An 18035-nucleotide genomic window follows, 5' to 3' on the forward strand; every position below is an offset into this window, starting at 1 on the left:
AGAGAGAGAGAGAGAGAGAGAGGGAGGGAGGGAGGGAGGGAGAGAGAAAAGAGAAAGGCTGGAGGTGATCGGTATGGTTATTTTTTATGATGAAATGTCTCCATCTAGTGGAATTTCAGAGCAGTAAAAATGTCACCACATTAAAATGAAGATAATGGCTCGAAAGCAATTTCCTTAAATGCATGCAGTGTTTAAAGAAAAAAGCAAACTTCCACATGTGTTCTTAGATAATATACTTATAACTGCATGTATTTCTTTTGGAGGATGTAGAAATGAACCCAATACAAACTGTTTAAATGTTAGCATTTTTAATTTCATGATTTGAACCTAAAAGGCAGAGGGACGAGATAGGGGAGCAACACAGGGTCGATTCCACGCAGCCGGATGGATCTAGTTCTTAAGTCGGGGGGTGGGTTCACAGGTGTTCATCTGTACATACGGTCTTTGGTACGTATAAGTTATTTCATAATAAAAATCTGGACATAAACTAAATTTAAGGTTATTAATAAAAGACTTTCTGGGGAAAATCATCTCCCTCTTTTGATTGATTTGTTTAAATTTAATAGGGTAACAAAAGAAAGACTGAAAAACCAACTGAAACATAAGTGTTTTAAAGCCTTTGCCAGCACCCTGTCTCCTTGTGAGCTATTCTGTGCTATTCGTGCCACCTGACGCTCTCCCGCAACTGCACCTGTAGCACATGTGGGCTCGTCCGCGTTTGTCTGTCGCTGTGTTAAATCCTATATGGAGTCATTGCTCATCGTCACCTCGCTCAGAGTCAGTCTTTACAGGATGGGTCACTGGAGTAAGGCTTGCATTTAATACGGAGGCTGGTTATCCTCTACCTAATTGCATCAGTCTGGGGAGGATCTTGACCAGGGCCAAAAGCCAACATTTCTCTTCCCTGTCTGAGGGCTTTGACACACAGCCCAGCGAAAAAGTGATTAAAAAAAAAAAAAACACAACAACAAAACAGCTTGGGATTTATTTCTCTTGCTGCCTTCAAGGACCAAAAAAGGAAGGAGAGAAGGTGCTGGGCTTCTGGTGATCAGAAGTCTAGGAGGTCTCCATCCACTCGGGGGCAGTGCATCCTCCCTCCCCGCTTGCGCTCCTGACCGCAGGCCGGTGGAGGGGTCTGCAGCACTGTCAGTGTCAGAGCTACAGCCCCACGTACACGCTAACCCTTGCTGATGGGAAGAGGCGCGCACTCCTCCCCTGCTCTCTGTCACATGCAGCTATGCGAGTCTGAGCATGAGCTCTAACCGTGTAATCTACTCATCTGTTGCAAGCTGAGAGTGGTATTATAACCCCCCTTTCACATCCTTCTCCGCCAGCGCTGAGACCCCCACAGATGAGCCCACGCTGTTGCTGGAACACTGGGCGACACAAAGTGGTGGGACTAAGACTCAGCCCCTTAGCGAGTTTTTGTTCTCTGCCTGCACTTGCACGCACACAGCTACACCCACCCTTCCTCTCCTACCCTTCAGACTCAGAGCAGCGCTGTCAATACTTGATGAAATAACCTCAGGGAGAAAATGGCTGAGCAAGGCGTAACCTATTGTAGGCTTTATTCTTCTACCCATTTTCTTGAGAGCAAACGAGGCAGGTATTCGAACCGCCTTCATCTCTTAACGGGCCTCCTAACAGGCTTCCTTTCTCAGGTGATATGCAACTATAATGTCTGTCTGTCTCTTTCTCTCTCTCTGCCTCCCTCCCTCCCTTTTTTTTCTTTCCTTCTTTCTTTCGAATCATTTAATGGCTGACAAAATAATGCTAAAGCCGGCGGCTTGCATCTCTCCAGAGGTACCAGGATGTTGGTTGCCTTGGGACAGGGGATGAAATAGAGACTGTTAGCCAGATTAGCAGTGCATGCTTTATTTTTCTTTTTTCCAGCTTTATTGAGATATAATTGGAAATATGACATTGTATAAGTTTAAGGTGTACAATGTGATGGACTGACACGTATATTGTGAAATGTTTACTACAAGAAGGTTAGTTAACACATCCCTCACCTCACATAATTACAGTTTTGTTGTTGTTACAATGTTTTTCTTAAGTAGGCGGGGGCTGAGTTCCCTTCCCCTCTATGTAAGTTGGAGACACTTACCAAGCAAAACGCCCTCTCCCCCACCAGAGCCCCCTCATGGCCAGGGTCCTACATTCTGAATTCATAAATAAGGGAAGAGATGAGAGACAAAACTGGCTTCCTCTCCGCGCTGACTCAGATTGTAACCATTTGACCTTCACAGAAGGCTGTGTCAGAGTTTGGAGAAATCTGGTAGTAGAATGACTAGGAGATAGTCCTATGCTCTTACAGCACAGAGTCTGTGACTGCAAGACATTGAAATGGTCGACGTATTCACTTCCTTTTCTCTTTTTTCCCTGCAGGGAAGGAGATTGGTGGGAAGCACGCTCCTTGACAACTGGAGAGACCGGTTACATTCCCAGCAATTATGTGGCTCCAGTTGACTCCATCCAGGCAGAAGAGTATGTTTTGTTGTTTTCACTTAACTACTTGCTTTTAAAAGTTAGTTGCCCTGATTAGTGCCATGAACATTGTGCAAGTGGGAGAAGTAGTTCACTAGGGTGATTAAGGGGTGAGAGGATGTGGCAGTGCTTGTCTCCCAGGCTCTATGCCATGGTTTTTGCCACATCTGGATAATACTTGTACCCTTATTAACTTAACATTTTTCTTAAAGCCTGCTCACTTTTAAAAAACATTTATCTTGAGAAGAAACTTTATATTAGTACCTTAAATGAAAACACAATATTTCTTGCCATAGATAGAAATAACCATAAGAAAGTGATGAAATTCTAGCTAGATCATGTATTATTGCCAACCCAAGGATTTAAGCCTGCAGTCTGCTGAAGAAAAGAGGGGAGGGGTGGGAAGAAGGGAGGGATAGGGAGAGAGAGAGAAAGGGGAGGGTGTAAGTAATTGTTAAAGATCAATTTGAGCTTTTTCTCCTCGATGTAATCAGAAATGTTAGAGGGGTGCTGAAAAGACATACTGTCCACACCGCAGGTAGGAGTAACTCACATGCAGTGTATCCTACCACTCAGGAAATCCTGAGGTGATGCATGTCAAATGGTCCTTTCCTTTGATGTGAGGTCTCGGGTGGTTTCTTTCATAGCAGATCGTGACTAACAGTTAGCCAAGGATTTCACCGATGGCAGTTTCAGAAGGTGGTCAATAGGCTGAGGGGATTCTAGAAGGGACAGCCATGGTTCCTCCTCCTGGCCTGTGGGGATTCATGGGCACTTCCAAAGTGGAGAACTGTCAGAATGGCTCCTGTGGCGGCCCTAACCTCTGAACCGAGGGGAAAAGAGGTGGAACAGGATCTCCCGAACATGAGACCCAGGCCTTCCCCCTAACACCTTGGGGACCTGCCTCTCCTGCTCTGTGGGGCAGGCCTGACTTACCAGAAATGTAGTTGAGAAAAGTCAGCCACGCAACCCAAGCTCTGGCTCTGATATTTAATATGCTCTGGGTTTGTTTAAGCACTGCAGGGAGGATTAGACTCCACACCCCAGCCAGATCCCTAGTGGGATTGCTCTCTTGTCTTTAATTCCCCTGTATTTCCTCTAAGAAGATCTGTTTTGTTTCCCACTCTCAAATATTCAGTGGTTCTGAGCTCCTTTTTTCCCTCAGTGAGTGTGTTTCATCATCAGTGAATAAAGGAATCCGTACTGAATCTTTTTTTTTAGGGCAGATTTGCAAACATCTTTGTGTTCTTTCAGAATAAAAGGTACCACCAAAATGCAGCATTACTTTGACTTAACTGGGATCCTACCCACAATATATTTAAGTTACATTTATAATGGTCAGGTTTTTTAAGTACTTTGTTTTTAAAGAATAAAATACCATTTAAAAAATAATACCTATGGTTTTACATATGCAATTAATTACCATTATTTAAAATACGATTGTTTTAGTACACTCCACTGTTCCAGTGGTTCTCTTTTCATCACTGTTCCTATTTACACTACATTTTAATTGGGTTATTGATACAAACCCGGAAAGTCATTTCTCACAAATAATTGGTGTAATTCCCTTTATACCACCTAGCACTAGGTTAGGATTGTTGCAATCTTTTGCCTTTAAAAGGCACTGAGGAGGGCTTCCCTGGGGCGCAGTGGTTGAGGGTCCGCCTGCCGATGCAGGGGACACGGGTTCGTGCCCCGGTCCGGGAAGATCCCACATGCCGCGGAGCGGTTAGGCCCGTGAGGCATGGCCACTGAGCCTGCACGTCCGGACCCTGTGCTCCTCAACGGGAGAGGCCACAGCAGAGAGAGGCCCGCGTACCGCAAAAAAAAAAAAAAAAGTCACTGAGGAGCTGGCATGCAGCGTGTCTTTTCTTATCTTCAGGGAAGCTCTTTCATTCACAAAAGAATTTGATAGTGAACACATAATAGCTATGCACAAGTATAATGAATTGAAATTTCATTTTAGAAACTGGATCCTAAAAAAAAAAGAACCTGGATCCTTTCACAGTCAAATATTCTAAAAATTGTTCCTGTGCACAGATTCTGATGGAATGCTACCAAGTTCTCCCTGGGGCTCTTGGAGCACCTGCTGCTCGCTCAGCACCTGGTGCAGAAACGTTACCCAAGTGCCAGGCAGTGCTTAGGGCTGGAGGGTGCGGGGGGAGGTGAAGATGAATAAGGAAGGTCGACAGGTGATGTGATGTGATGCCTCCTAAAGTGACACGGGAGTGTCATTACAGGGAGAGTATGAACACATCTGTGACACTGAGTGTTTTTAAGGACTTGCTGGTTGACCGTACGCAGTAACCTGGCCCCGCAGCTGTGCTAGAGCTCACGCGCGGCAGGTCACAGCCCCGCCATGCAGCAGATGCCTTTTATCCATCCAAGTCCTCACCCCTGCTGGACAGGAAGAAAAGAGAAACAGGCATCCAGGGACAGCAGTCATCTCAAATTAGGGGTAGTCTTGACCATTTTCTTTCAGAGTTCCTAAAAGTAGGAAGTTACTGAAAATACCGTGTCTTTGTTCTTTGTCCATTCTGACTGACATTTTTTCAGTGCTTGATTAATGATCTTTATAGACACTAAGGCTGTGTTTTGTTATTTCCCAAGGGTGGTAATTATGCTCAGAAATCCAGGGTCTTGTAGAGGTGCGTGGGAAGGGTCTCCTGCAGTTGCCATTTCAAAACAAGGTCTTGGGTTTCTCTTTTTGTGCATGTGGGTGGCACTTTTAATACAAACCCACCAGTTCCTGTCATCTCTGGAGGGAAGAAAAATAACCTGCAATTCAAATCTGGTCGTTTTTCAGGAGTGAAGGAGATGGATTAGGGATGGAATCAGGAATAGATTAAAAGGGAATTAGATGAGGCTAGGGAAAACTACACAGGGTGAGGCTAAGGATGGAATCGGAGGTGAGGAGGATTCACGGGCAGAGGAGCTGATGCTGTTCCATTTTTGCAAATAAACGTTATAAAACATTTCCTTCCCTTGATCTCATTTAAAGGTGGTACTTTGGAAAACTTGGCCGAAAAGATGCTGAGCGACAGCTTTTGTCCTTTGGAAACCCAAGAGGTACCTTTCTCATCCGTGAGAGTGAAACCACCAAAGGTAAGATAACGAGTTGAAGAAGTTGGCTTGTCATTCAAATCTGTGGATTAGTCAGAGAGGATGAAAGGCTTATCTCTAATGTACAAGGGTTTTTTAATGGCACATATCCTCCCTGCCTTGTGAGCAGAGTTCTATATTCAGTTTCCCCTCCAGGCTCTAGAACTGCAGACAGTTCCAAAAGGACTACAGAGGCTCAAAATCAAGACCTTCCCCGCAGAAACAGGGGCTGGGACCGCTTCTCTCCTCCGGGCATGCAAGATCATAGAATCTTCAGAAGTCCTTTAGAATTAGGATTTTCTGAAACTCTTAGTTCCTCAGGCACCAATCACACAGGTTGTTTTTTGCATTTCTTTTGTTTTTTCCACAACCGAGGACTTTTCCTCCATCTACTGGCCTTCTCATTATGTGACAACTCATTAGAACCCAATAGAGGAGCTGGGCCAAAGAAGAAGATCAGTGGCCTTCTAGCTTGATATACCAGACACTAGTTATCTGCTACTGTGAAAAGTGTTCTGAAGCAAGAATTGGAAGCTCAGTTCTAGAGAAACAGTCCTTAGATTTCTTCAGTACACGCCACCCCTGCCTCTGTGATGCCCTGTGGGTAATGGAGACTAGGGCAGCAATCTCAGCCGTGAACATCTGTGCTTCCCTTCATCTTGCCCGGGGGGAGTTGGGTCTATGCCATGTTCACCAGCACAAGTGTACTGAATAGAGTATCACAGGAAAAAATCCAAAGAGCTTTCATTCTCAAGGGTAGAATCATTTTATTGCTAATATCTTCTGATATTTGCAGGAAAAGGGTGTTTTCTTCCTATGTTACTGAGTGGAAGTGTGTGTGTGTGTGTGTGTGTGTGTGTGTGTGTGTGTGTGTCTCCTCTTGATAATTATTAATCAGAATACTCAAGTAAATGAGACCCAAAAAACAAATTGGTACTGAAAATGATTGGAGCTGCTAATGCTTTGCACGTTTCCCAGGTGCCTATTCACTTTCTATCCGTGACTGGGATGATATGAAAGGAGACCATGTCAAACATTATAAAATTCGCAAACTTGACAACGGTGGATACTATATTACCACCCGGGCCCAGTTTGAAACACTTCAGCAGCTTGTACAACATTACTCAGGTAACCTGAATTCTAACTGGCTGCTAACCATTTGGATGCTGGAGGGTGTGGGTGGGCACAGGGAGGGAAAGGGGAAAGAGGTACAACAAATATATACAAAGGCACTAGGAAAATATTTTTCTTTGCTAGCCCCTCAAGGTGGGGCTTGGCCGAATAGGTTCTATCACTGTTTTTTCCTCCATAGTTATTATTAGTTCCATATGTTTGTCAAAAAATTATACCATTCAAGTTCCCCAAGTAGAAGGCAATAGGTTAAATTTTAAAAGCTGTTTGTTTTTTTTGTCTTCATCTTGAAATCCTTGGAAGTTATCTCTTCCTGTTCCCCTGCAGAATATAATTCAGGAGCTGTGAAAGGAAGAGGGTGTGGTCTCCGGGGGAACGCTTACACGGGGCCTCCTAGAGGGTGTGCTGTGTTTCTACCATTACTTTACACTCCGTGCTGTAGCGGGAATGGCTGCACATGCATTTCATTGTCATGACTAGATGACTTTCGCAATCCATTTATCACGTTCTACTTCCCCACCAATACTTCCATTTCCTAACTAGACTTAGATGCATATGATCCACAGCTCCTAAATCTGTTACAGCTATTGTATTAAATTAAACTTTTAAACAGTAGATCAGTTTAAACACCCAGATGTTAGATGTCCTAACACCCAGACATCACCACTAGTCTGTTGTTCCTAGAAACATACAATTATTAGGTATTTAGGTGTGTGATCTGTACATTTTATTAAAGAAGGTGGTTTTATGTGCAGTTGTTAGAATGATTGCTTTCTTTCCTAGATTAGCAAGTCAATCCCACTATACCAATATATACACACCAATAGATAGGGATATGCATGTACAGATAGAGATCTATAGCCCGTTAAACCCAATAGTTTTTTGTGTGATCCATATATACATTTTATATTATTCTTCAGGACAATGACAAGACTCCAAAATAGTACATGGCTTGACTTCAACTATTGCTCTATGCTCATTCATTTTAAAATATGTGTGTATAATTTTTTAGCACCAAAAAAAAGCAGTTTTTTGAAAATGGCAATAAGAAATGTCTATCTATTGATCCTGGGCAGCAATGAACAAATGAAAACATTAATAACACTTGAAGTACTTGTTGATTAAGGCAGGGGGTATCTTTTGTTTATGTGGATTCTAATGAAATACTTGGGAGAAACGGAGCAGAATATCTCCCTGCGCTTAAGTGATATACTCAAAATGCCTGCGTGTTGTAAGGATTTTTCAAATGCCTAAATATATTTCATCACAGCCAAACATCAGCTGGATCCCCAGGGTTTGGATCATTTGAAAATATTGTGTTGGAAAGGGCACCTTAATAACATCATAAAGCTGGAAGGAGAGAAGGGATATGAAGAGCAATAGACATTTTTTAATCTCAAAAAAAAATCCATCTCGAGACGGATTTGTTTTTATATTGGCTTTTCCTCTTCCCTCTTTCCCTCACAGAATAAAATGCCTTTGAAATATTGACACATAAATAATTTCCTGCCTAAATGTCTCAGAACCTGATTCTATCAAAAAAGAAAGGAATAAAAAGGAACTTGCAGCTGGTTCCTGGAGAAAAGGCTGCAACACTACATTTTATTTCCCTGGATTTGAGGGGCCTCTGGTGGGGTACGGCTGGTGGGGCTCTGTCCGCCTCAAGCCAGGCACTCTGCAGCTTTTGTTACTGCCCTGATTCCTTATCCATTGTCACCTTTCTCACCTGACTGATGTTTAACTGGGCATTTAGACAATTTTCCCTTACCACTGCTAGTTTCTAAAAGGCTTTTTCTTTAAAGAGAGAGAGACGAAAAGGGAAAAAAATCTTCCAAATAACCTATTAGTGATAACGACTTTTTCCCTTCCTCTTTTTCATAGGAAATAGAGTTCTCTCACATCCTTGAGTTTCTGCAAATTTTAGTTTCCATTCTTTCTCCTTTCAAACCAGACTCCTAAATTATACATCGGAGACTGTTATAAAGATTTTTTTAAGGGAAAATAATCAAAAAAGCAAGAGTTTCTGACTGATAGAATAGAATCAGTTCAAACTGCCAAGGAAATCACTAGAGAAATATGACCTCTTTTTTCCCTTGCCAGGTATAATCTTCAGCCTTACTAGTTTATAACAGTCTAATGTTCTGTACAAGAATCCTGTACTGAAGTTACAATTTTAAGTATATTCATAGCAAAGAGAATCTCCAAACCCTAGATATCAGACGGGGCAAAAGACAGTTGTGCTGACATTCTGTGGTCCAGATGTGCCTTTTGAAATCAGCGGAGGTATTTGCAGAGTTCCAGAAGACATGTTATTAGCACATTGGGCTGAAAACATTTTTCTTATTCAGTGAGCACAGAAACCAAAGTGGTCTGTATCTGTATATACATATAGACTATATTAGACCTGAGGGTATGCAGTCATCCAAATATAAAACGTCCTCTATTCTACCTCCAACGAACATGTTTCAGCGTGTGGTGTCTAATCTTCCAAGACCTGTATAGTTCTCTGCTGACATAGCACTGTTTTGAGTAACACTGTGTGCTGGCTGGGTTTGTGCACCTGTAAGTGTTGTTTCACGTGTTTGCTTTTCTTTTCCCCTCCTGCTGCTGTCCCTGCCCCATCAGAGAGAGCCGCAGGCCTCTGCTGCCGCCTAGTAGTTCCCTGTCACAAAGGGATGCCAAGGCTTACCGATCTATCTGTCAAAACCAAAGATGTCTGGGAAATCCCTCGAGAATCCCTGCAGTTGATCAAGAGACTGGGAAATGGGCAGTTTGGGGAAGTATGGATGGGTATGCTGAGACTCAATTACTCTATTACTAGCTTTCTTGTTTGGGAAGTCCCAAACATCAAAGATGGAAGGTGAAAATAAAGACTTTTTGGCCAAGAAGAAAATGTGAATTACTAATAATTTTGATTTTGATTTCAGAATTCTGGTCAAGATTGGAAAATGGCTCAAATGATACTACTATATGAGCCTCAATTCATAAACCAGTAAATGGTGCAAGGAATATTCTAGCCTGCACCAAATGCCTTCATTTCCAACTGCAAATGTTTGTGGAATGAACTCAGTGTCACCCTAAAGGGCACGTCACCTCCCATCTCTCCTAGTGCATGCATGATTATGGATTATAAGGACTGTGTTTTCTTTATTAATTCCCTTTCCTGTAGAGAAAGCTGATGGTTTGTGTTTTAACTTAACTGTGATTGCATCGAGTTGTACCCCACAAACTTCTGGATTGGCTAAAGATGCTTGGGAAGTTGCACGTGATTCCTTGTTTCTGGAGAAGAAGCTGGGTCAGGGGTGTTTCGCTGAAGTGTGGCTTGGTAAGGCAGAGGGCACATTTTGTTTTGGCTGCATCTCAAAGCCAGTTAAAAGAACAGTTTTAAACAAAAACATATACAGCCGTTGGGACCAAGACGCTTAACCTGGATAGCTAGATGGGCACAGGCCATCCAGATTATACCCTTCTATCCTACTTCAGGTGGTTAATTAAGGCACGCACAGAACAGGAAACCAGTACGATAAGACTCTGGTGTTTCCTCTTCCTCAGATGTGGGAAGGTAAGATTCTATAGCTGGGCTAATGCAGGGGAAGACCACGGACTTTTTTTGCTCAATAGCCTGGATTTGAAGCTTTTCTAGCTGATTCACCATGGGCAAGGGGCTTATTTAATCTCCTTGAACCTCAGTTTCCTCATCTGTAAAACTGGAATAATACCTACATCTTAGGATTGTCTTGAGAATTTCATGGAGAGTATGTTTAGAGTCCCTTGCATATAGCAGGTGCTCAGTAGACACACGTACTTCTCTCGTAATTTGGATGTCGTGTCATTGATCAGACCAACTGCACTGGCCCTCCCCACTGCTTTTGTAACACCCTGAAACATCTGTCAGTTAGGTAATGTTGGTGCTTACGGAATCCTGCTTCTTACTTTCTTAGAGTCAATTAAAAGCAATATAGGTAGGTACCTGTTGATTTGTGTGGTATAGGTATCTAGATGTGATCTGTATTAAAAGATTTAATACAGTTAAAGCACTTAGAACAGAACCTGACAACTAGTAAGTACTATCTATAGAGAGAGGGGGAGAGAGAGAGAGATACACACTCAGATGTACACATGTATGTGAGTTGCATATGCTGTTATAATAAGTATTATCATTATAATTGTTTTCAGAGTCCACATTATTGTGTCCATCTCTGTCTGGTATTTAACTCTCATATTGTAAAATATATTTATATGGCCTTCCTCTCCCTCATCCCCACCCAATTCATAATTGTATTTGTGGGTCCTAAGGATTTCAGTGCCGTCACTCATAAAATCAGGAAGATTTAAACCCTATACAAAAATTTATTTTCAAACTTTGTAATTACCAATTTTAAATCATTACACATGTTATTAGGATTTTGTTTCCTACTGAACATAAAACACCATGTTGGGGCAGTTCAGGTTCAGGACGGAAGGCTGTATAAGTAACCAGGTTGTTATTAGAGAGGAGGATCTCACTCTATTTAAATTTTGAGGGTGCTAAAACACTCACATAGACCACTTACAAGGTGTCAAATTTCCCATTTATGTTTAGTGGTCAGTCCTCTATAAGATTTGAATGAACTCTTCTTTAAACCACTTATTCTTTGATAATTTATATTTTTGTAGGTTGCATGCTGTGATTTTATGAATCATGTTTTTAACCAGGGTAACAAGAGTTGCTCCACTTTATAGAATTTATTAGTTCTAAAATCAGTTATATTAAAGTTAATTCAAACCAGCCCTCTTTTCCAAATAGAAAACAATATAATCTTAGTAGATTTTTCTGTTTCCCTTATAAATAGTTTTAATTCAAAGTCATAGGACTAATAATGGATACACATAGAATTTAGATTTTTTTTTTTTTAATTTTGGTGCTGAAAGAGACTGGAGAGAGAATCCAGTTCCATTTCTATATTTTACAGATGAGGTAAATGATGGTGATCATAAACCAGGCCTGCCTCTGAACCTCCTAGATTTTTTTTTTAAACATGTGAAGTTCAGGTATCTCTATTCCCTCTTAGATGCTGTTTAATTTTTCCAGTCTATCTGATAGAAGTCATTGTTCTTGTGGCTGACCATCAGTAAGCTTGAGGAATTTTCCTTTACTGGTTGAAGCATTGGCAAGTGGACCGAGAGCTTCTTGCCAATGCTTATCAGCACACTTAGTTCAACTTTTCAAGGACTCAGTCAAGCAGCTTATCCATTGCTGACAACTAAAAGTCTAGAGGTAATCTCCAAACATCCTCAGTGTGTTACCATGTATTTTTAAATGGCACACCCCATAAAATAGAACTTAATCTAATTTCTTAAATGCTCACTCTACTGCCTAAGGGATGGCTCTTGGATGGCCAGTCCTGTTCTAACCCGTAGACTTTCATCCTTATAAAGAAGTGTCCAGAAAGTACTAAGGATCTAATGTACAACATGGTAAATATAATTAACGCTGCTGTATGTTATATATGAAAATTGTTTAGAGAATAAATCCTGAGTTCTCAAGAAATAAATTGTTTCTATTTCTTTAATTTTGTATCTATATGAGATGACGAATTTCACTAAACTTAATTGTGATAATCACTCTGCGATGTACGTAAATCAGATCATTATGCCTTACACCTTAAACCTATACATACAGTGCTGTAGGTCAATTATATCTCAGTAAAACTGGAAGGAAAAAAAAAGATGTATCCATCCAGAGCTTTTGATACAAATTTGTCATCACATGGCTGAGCCAGAAAGGGAAAGTGATATATATCAAAATCACAAAAAAATTTTAAAGAATTATAAACCATGATATAGCCATAACTAAACACATTTTTCCCGTTGAAAATACTTGACAGAGTCCTTACATTTGTCTTTGTTCAACAAAAAAATATGTTAAGTTTTTTTTAAGTTAAAATCCAACTTTATGCAAATAGCTACTCACTAAACAAGTTTTTTTTTCCATCAAAAGAGGATCTTTGGTTTGACTTGATATTGTGGGGTGTCTGCAGGTACCTGGAATGGAAACACAAAAGTAGCCATAAAGACTCTTAAACCTGGCACGATGTCCCCTGAATCGTTCCTTGAGGAGGCACAGATCATGAAGAAGTTGAAGCATGACAAACTGGTCCAGCTCTATGCGGTGGTGTCCGAGGAGCCCATCTACATTGTCACCGAGTATATGAATAAAGGTCAGGCCAGGCCTCTCGGGCTCCCCCTCACGGGGACCTGCAGGCTTGTTTTGGGGAGGGAAATGGAGCTGCCTGCTTGCTTTTTTCCTCCTTTCTCCATGAATCAAGCATTCTTATCAAGACGTACAAATTGTGTGCTCACTAATGAAAACATTTTAAGAACAGTCTATGACCTTGAATTTGCCCCCCAGATTCTTGTGAAACGCAGTACCTTTTGCATGCTGCACGTGTCAGGAGTTCCAGCTTCTCTCCATAATTAAAGAAATTCATATTTAGTATCGGGGTGATACAGAGAGCTATAACAGTTTGCTGTTATTTGGAATGCCAGAGCTTGTGTTAAACATTAAATTTTTTGCAGGGCTGAACAATTAATATCAGACACTGATCTCTGGGTTAAATTTAGTCTCCATCTTTTCAACATCTTTTTTTTTCAGCTCTCTTCTTAAACATCAGTCGTAGAAAGACATACTTTTAAAGAGCACATTTTAGTCTCATTCTTTTTCTCTCTTTCTAATCAAAGCAATATTGTTGGGGATAAGGCCAAAGATCACTTTGTTTTGGAAAAGTAGATGAACCAAACAAGAAACAGCCTTAAAAGGCAATTCGTTGTACATCAGAGGACACCAGTGTAATTTTTCCTTTCCACGTGCTTTCTTTTAAAATATATTTGGAATTATTCCCTGACAGATTGTTTGTCCTTTGTACCCAGGGTTATTTGGTAAATAACTTTGTGATTAAAGCATGAAAAAAGTCACCAATGATCACATGAGCCTCCAGCCTCTGCCTGTGATTGTTTCAGCCCCAGTGTTCATTCTGAGCTCCTTAGGCTGTGTCATCACAGTGGCTCCGAACCTCCAGCCATTTTGTTTCAGATATCTTTTAAGGCCTGATTGGCCATGATCTACTGTGGGGAGCTACCTGCCCCACCCTGTATTCCTCAGATACTCTTTTCTTGATTTAAAATCTGTCAATAAGCTGGGCCAGTGATTCTAAACTTTACTTTGTATCAGAGTCACCTAAGGGGCTTCTTAAAATACAAGTTTCTAGGCCAGAACTCCCAAGTTTCTGGTTCAGTAGATGTGGGGTGGGACCCGAGAGTTTGAATTTCTAACTAGTTCCCCCGGGGTTGCCATTCTTGCTGGTCCAGGACCACATTTTGGGAACCACTCAGCTGGGCACTCTTTTCCCGTATTCACTCTTGTTGGGGGTGCTGGTTGGGAATGAGATTGAAGTGGTGCAGCCTTTCAATATGTTCTTCCTATGACATAAGGGGAATTGAGTCCTGTTTTTTTCTAGTTTTAATCCCATTTCTGGTGTCCCTAGAAATGGAGTCACCATAGTTTTTTCTCTAAAGGTATCAAGTTTTTATTTATTTATTTATTTATTTATTTAAAATTTTTATTTATTTTGGCTGCACCAGGTCTTAGTTGCAGCACGCGGGATCTTCGTTGCGGCATGTTTTTGGTTGTGGCATGCAGGATCTGTAGGACTTCTTAGTGGTGGCATGCGGACTCTTAGTTGTGGCATGCATGTGGGATCTAGTTCCCCTACCAGGGATCAAACCCAGGCCCCCTGCATTGGGAGCTCGGAGTCTTACCCACTGGACCACCAGGGAAGTCCCACCATAGTTTATTTTTAAAAGGTAAAACTGCCACCTTCCAATGCATAGATTTTCTTCTGCCCTGTTTTTTTGTGTAAACCTTTTTTTTTTATAGATAGCACTATTTCACTTAATTACCTCGTTACTTCTAATAAGAAAACCAAATACAGCCCTTTGTCAGGAATTTTTATCTTTCAAAGGAAATCGAAATGGTTTTATGTTTTGCTCATAGGAAGTTTACTCGATTTCTTAAAAGATGGAGAAGGAAGAGCTCTGAAGTTACCAAACCTTGTGGACATGGCAGCACAGGTAGGCCCTGTGGTACCTCTATTCCTGCCTTAGATTTACTGACGTGTGAGTACATGGAGCCACATGTAACGTGTGTTCCTCGGTTTCCACAGGTTGCTGCGGGAATGGCGTATATTGAGCGCATGAATTATATCCACAGAGACCTGCGGTCAGCAAACATTCTCGTGGGGAATGGACTAATTTGCAAGATCGCCGACTTCGGATTGGCCAGGTTGATCGAGGACAATGAGTACACAGCAAGACAAGGTGGGCACTTGAATGAGGAAGGCTCGTGGTCACATCCCACCCAGCCCTTCCTCCCTCCTTGCCTTCCTTCTTCCAGAAAATATTTGGACTGTCATTCTTTGGCTGGGTTCTTCCTTCTTGATCTGGCGGGAATCTGACAGCTCTGCAGGTGGGAGACTGTTGTGGGTTCAGTGCGTGAACGGGATGTTGCTTTTTGGTGCGTGAGCGTCTGCTGATGTCCTCCTGGCTCGTACCACCCTCCTCCCTGCACCCAGGCTTGGGACACTTTGCCTTGGGAGGAGAGGGCTGCAGAAGGCCAAGAGAGCAGTCGAGTAGTAGCTCATCACTCCATTGAAGTCTCAGCCAAAAACAGAAGGCACGCTCACTGGAGAATTTAGTAAAGGTGTTATTTACAATGGCCCGGGCAGGGTTTAGGAAAACCGACAGGGCATGATGCGGCATCCCAGAGCTGGTAACAGCACCAGAACTAAGAACGAGCAGCTGTGCAGAGAGGCCCGCTCGGGTGGAGACGGGCAGCTGGGGCGGATCTGGGGGGTGCGTGGCCGAGCTCACTCTTCAGCCCTCCTTCAGATCTTCTGCCAAACCCTGCTAGAGCCAGCGGTCAAAGGAGCCCATTGACGAGTCCTGATGGGTCCAGAGCAGGGAGAAGACGAGTAGAAAGGGGGTGTAGAGGGCCGACAGAAGAGAATAACTCAGTCCCTGGAGAAGCTCCACCTCCTTTAATCATCCCCTCCATCCTGCCCCCTCCAAAGATTTATAGGAATTACCCTCTACATAAAATACATCTCAAACCAGCAGCCACTCCAGTGGGACAGCTTTTCAGATGCTTCTAGAGCACTAGATACTGGGGAGGGAATTCCCGGCATTATTTCCTTTCTTCCTGGAACCTCACGTAGTGGTCAAAGGATAAATGTGTGGAACTAAGTGTGCAGTTTGCGGTCAATGTAGGCTCCTCATGGAGAAGATAATGCTCGTGTCTGAAGGAGAGGGGTCACCTTCATTGTTATTGTTTTTAACCAAAGCCTAGTCATTCTGAGCAAGACTGAGCAGTGACCAGAGTGGACTACAGGGCAGTGCTTTCTACTAGAGGTTATCATGGCCACCTCTGCCATTCTTCTTCTTTCTTTCCTTCTTTTTTAATTCTTTCATTTCATGCCAATTCTTCGCTCCTTTTGTCCTTCTCAGCAATCTCAAGTGATGAGGAAAAACGCTAAACTAAGATCTTGCCTCGCACAGATGCTGTCCAAAGTCTAAATTACAGGTCGGTCAGACAGCTCGGCTATTTGAATTTCCCCAGCACGTGGCAGTTGTTGTCCTGGAGCCAAATGCCCACACAACAAGCAACACACACACACACACACACACACACACACACACACACACACACACACACACACACACACACCAGCACAGGGCCAGATGGTGTGCCATATCACTAATCAAAGGCACACAGGCAGCTTTGATTGGCTCCACAGTCCAAAGAGGAACGTGGATGTGATCGTGAGTCAAGATGAGCTAAGAGGGTCTGAAGTGCCCCCGGGTCTGAGACCTGGGCCTAAATGAGAGAGTTTACCCGGAGGCAAACCTGTGAGATCCCAGCTCACGGACCCGGAAGGAGAGGAGAGCAGGTGAAGGTTGCAAGACATGAATCTTTGATTTAGGAAGGGGTGGGAATGGAGTGGGTCGTGTCAGCATTGTTCCGTGTGCGAGTGGAATTCTGGGGCTGGAGGGAGAAGTTCAGGATTTGTTTCTCCCCTTCTCCTGGGCTCTGGACTCTCTAGAATTTGTTGTTAACAGCCTTGAACCATCAATAACTGAGAAGGTTGCAGGACCAGAAGCCTGAGCATGCTGGCAGGGATGCTGTTGACAGGGCTGGGTATTTAGTTCACGGGGTGAGATGCCCCTGGCTGTGGCCCTGGGTGATTGGAGTCCGGGGGCAGGCAAGTCAGGAGCCCCTCGAGGCTGTCCCCTCACAGTGCGCTGCTGCTGTGAGGCAGGGCCCGCGTGGCCACCCTCAGCCCTGGCCATCCTGCCTTCCTCCCTGGAGAGCTGTCCTGACTGCCTTTCTGGTGGCTTCCTCACCTCCACCATCACCTTCCCAGATGCTGTCCTGACGCCCTTCAAAGGGTCAGCTTCACACCCTTAATTTCCAAATAGAATCCTCCACCCTTACCTCTTAAAATTCTTTTTTCTTCTCTCTTCCTTTTTACAAGTATCTTCCCATCCATGCCAAACACTAGAAGGAGGTAAGTAAGTAGAAGTAAACGAACTGGAGAACTGAACCGGCGGGTGGGGGGGGGCAAAAAAACAAAGACTGGGGCCCCGGGATTTTCAAGGAGAATAAAAGAAATGCTGCAATGGAGGAAAAAGAAGGAGCAGGGGCATTTCTAGGATACCTACCCAGTGCCAGGCCCGAGTGGGCAAATGTGAGAAGTGGAGCAGGAAAGATAGAAACAGGCTCAGAGGGGTTAAGTAACGTGTACAAAGTCACACAGCTAGTAACAGGTCAGAGGCAGGATTTGAATCCAGGTATGGCTGGCCCTATCGCATCTGCCCTCTTAAGCTATGCTGACTGTCTCTCATCAAGACAGTGATTAAAAGAACAGAAAATAAAAATTGAGAATGTTAGTCATAAGCTCCTTTTCCCCTTTATTTTATGGAAAAGGTTTTAAGGGGCACCTTCTAAAGTGCATGTGTGGGGCTTCCCTGGTGGCGCAGTGTTTGAGAGTCCGCCTGCCGATGCAGGGGACGTGGGTTCGTGCCCCGGTCCGGGAAGATCCCACATGCCGCGGAGCGGCTGGGCCGGTGAGCCATGGCCGCTGAGCCCGCGCGTCTGGAGCCTGTGCTCCACAGCGGGAGAGGCCACAACAGTGAGAGGCCCGCGTAACGCAAAAAATAATAATAATAAAAATAATAATAAAGTGCATGTGTGAGGGAGTTGGAGGATCTTCATTTGCCAG

General features: G+C 43.2%; 1 protein-coding gene across 4 annotated transcripts in view; it reads left to right on the forward strand.

Annotated features, from left to right (window-relative positions):
- The window catches only part of FYN (FYN proto-oncogene, Src family tyrosine kinase), a 219264-nt gene that overhangs the window by 172000 nt on the left and 29229 nt on the right, over window positions 1-18035 (forward strand). For 3 of the 4 annotated variants that reach the window (XM_055087549.1, XM_055087550.1, XM_024115516.2), the window contains exons 6-12: window positions 2389-2487; window positions 5489-5592; window positions 6568-6717; window positions 9346-9510; window positions 12741-12920; window positions 14753-14829; window positions 14922-15075. In XM_055087549.1, coding sequence (XP_054943524.1) covers window positions 2389-2487; window positions 5489-5592; window positions 6568-6717; window positions 9346-9510; window positions 12741-12920; window positions 14753-14829; window positions 14922-15075 — 929 coding nt within the window. Of the gene's footprint in view, window positions 1-2388; window positions 2488-5488; window positions 5593-6567; window positions 6718-9345; window positions 9511-9889; window positions 10046-12740; window positions 12921-14752; window positions 14830-14921; window positions 15076-18035 lie in introns of all 4 variants that reach the window. The other variant, XM_024115517.2, reaches the window with a different exon arrangement.

Source organism: Physeter macrocephalus, chromosome 10 (genome assembly GCF_002837175.3).
Source record: "Physeter macrocephalus isolate SW-GA chromosome 10, ASM283717v5, whole genome shotgun sequence".
Lineage (NCBI taxonomy): Eukaryota > Metazoa > Chordata > Mammalia > Artiodactyla > Physeteridae > Physeter > Physeter macrocephalus.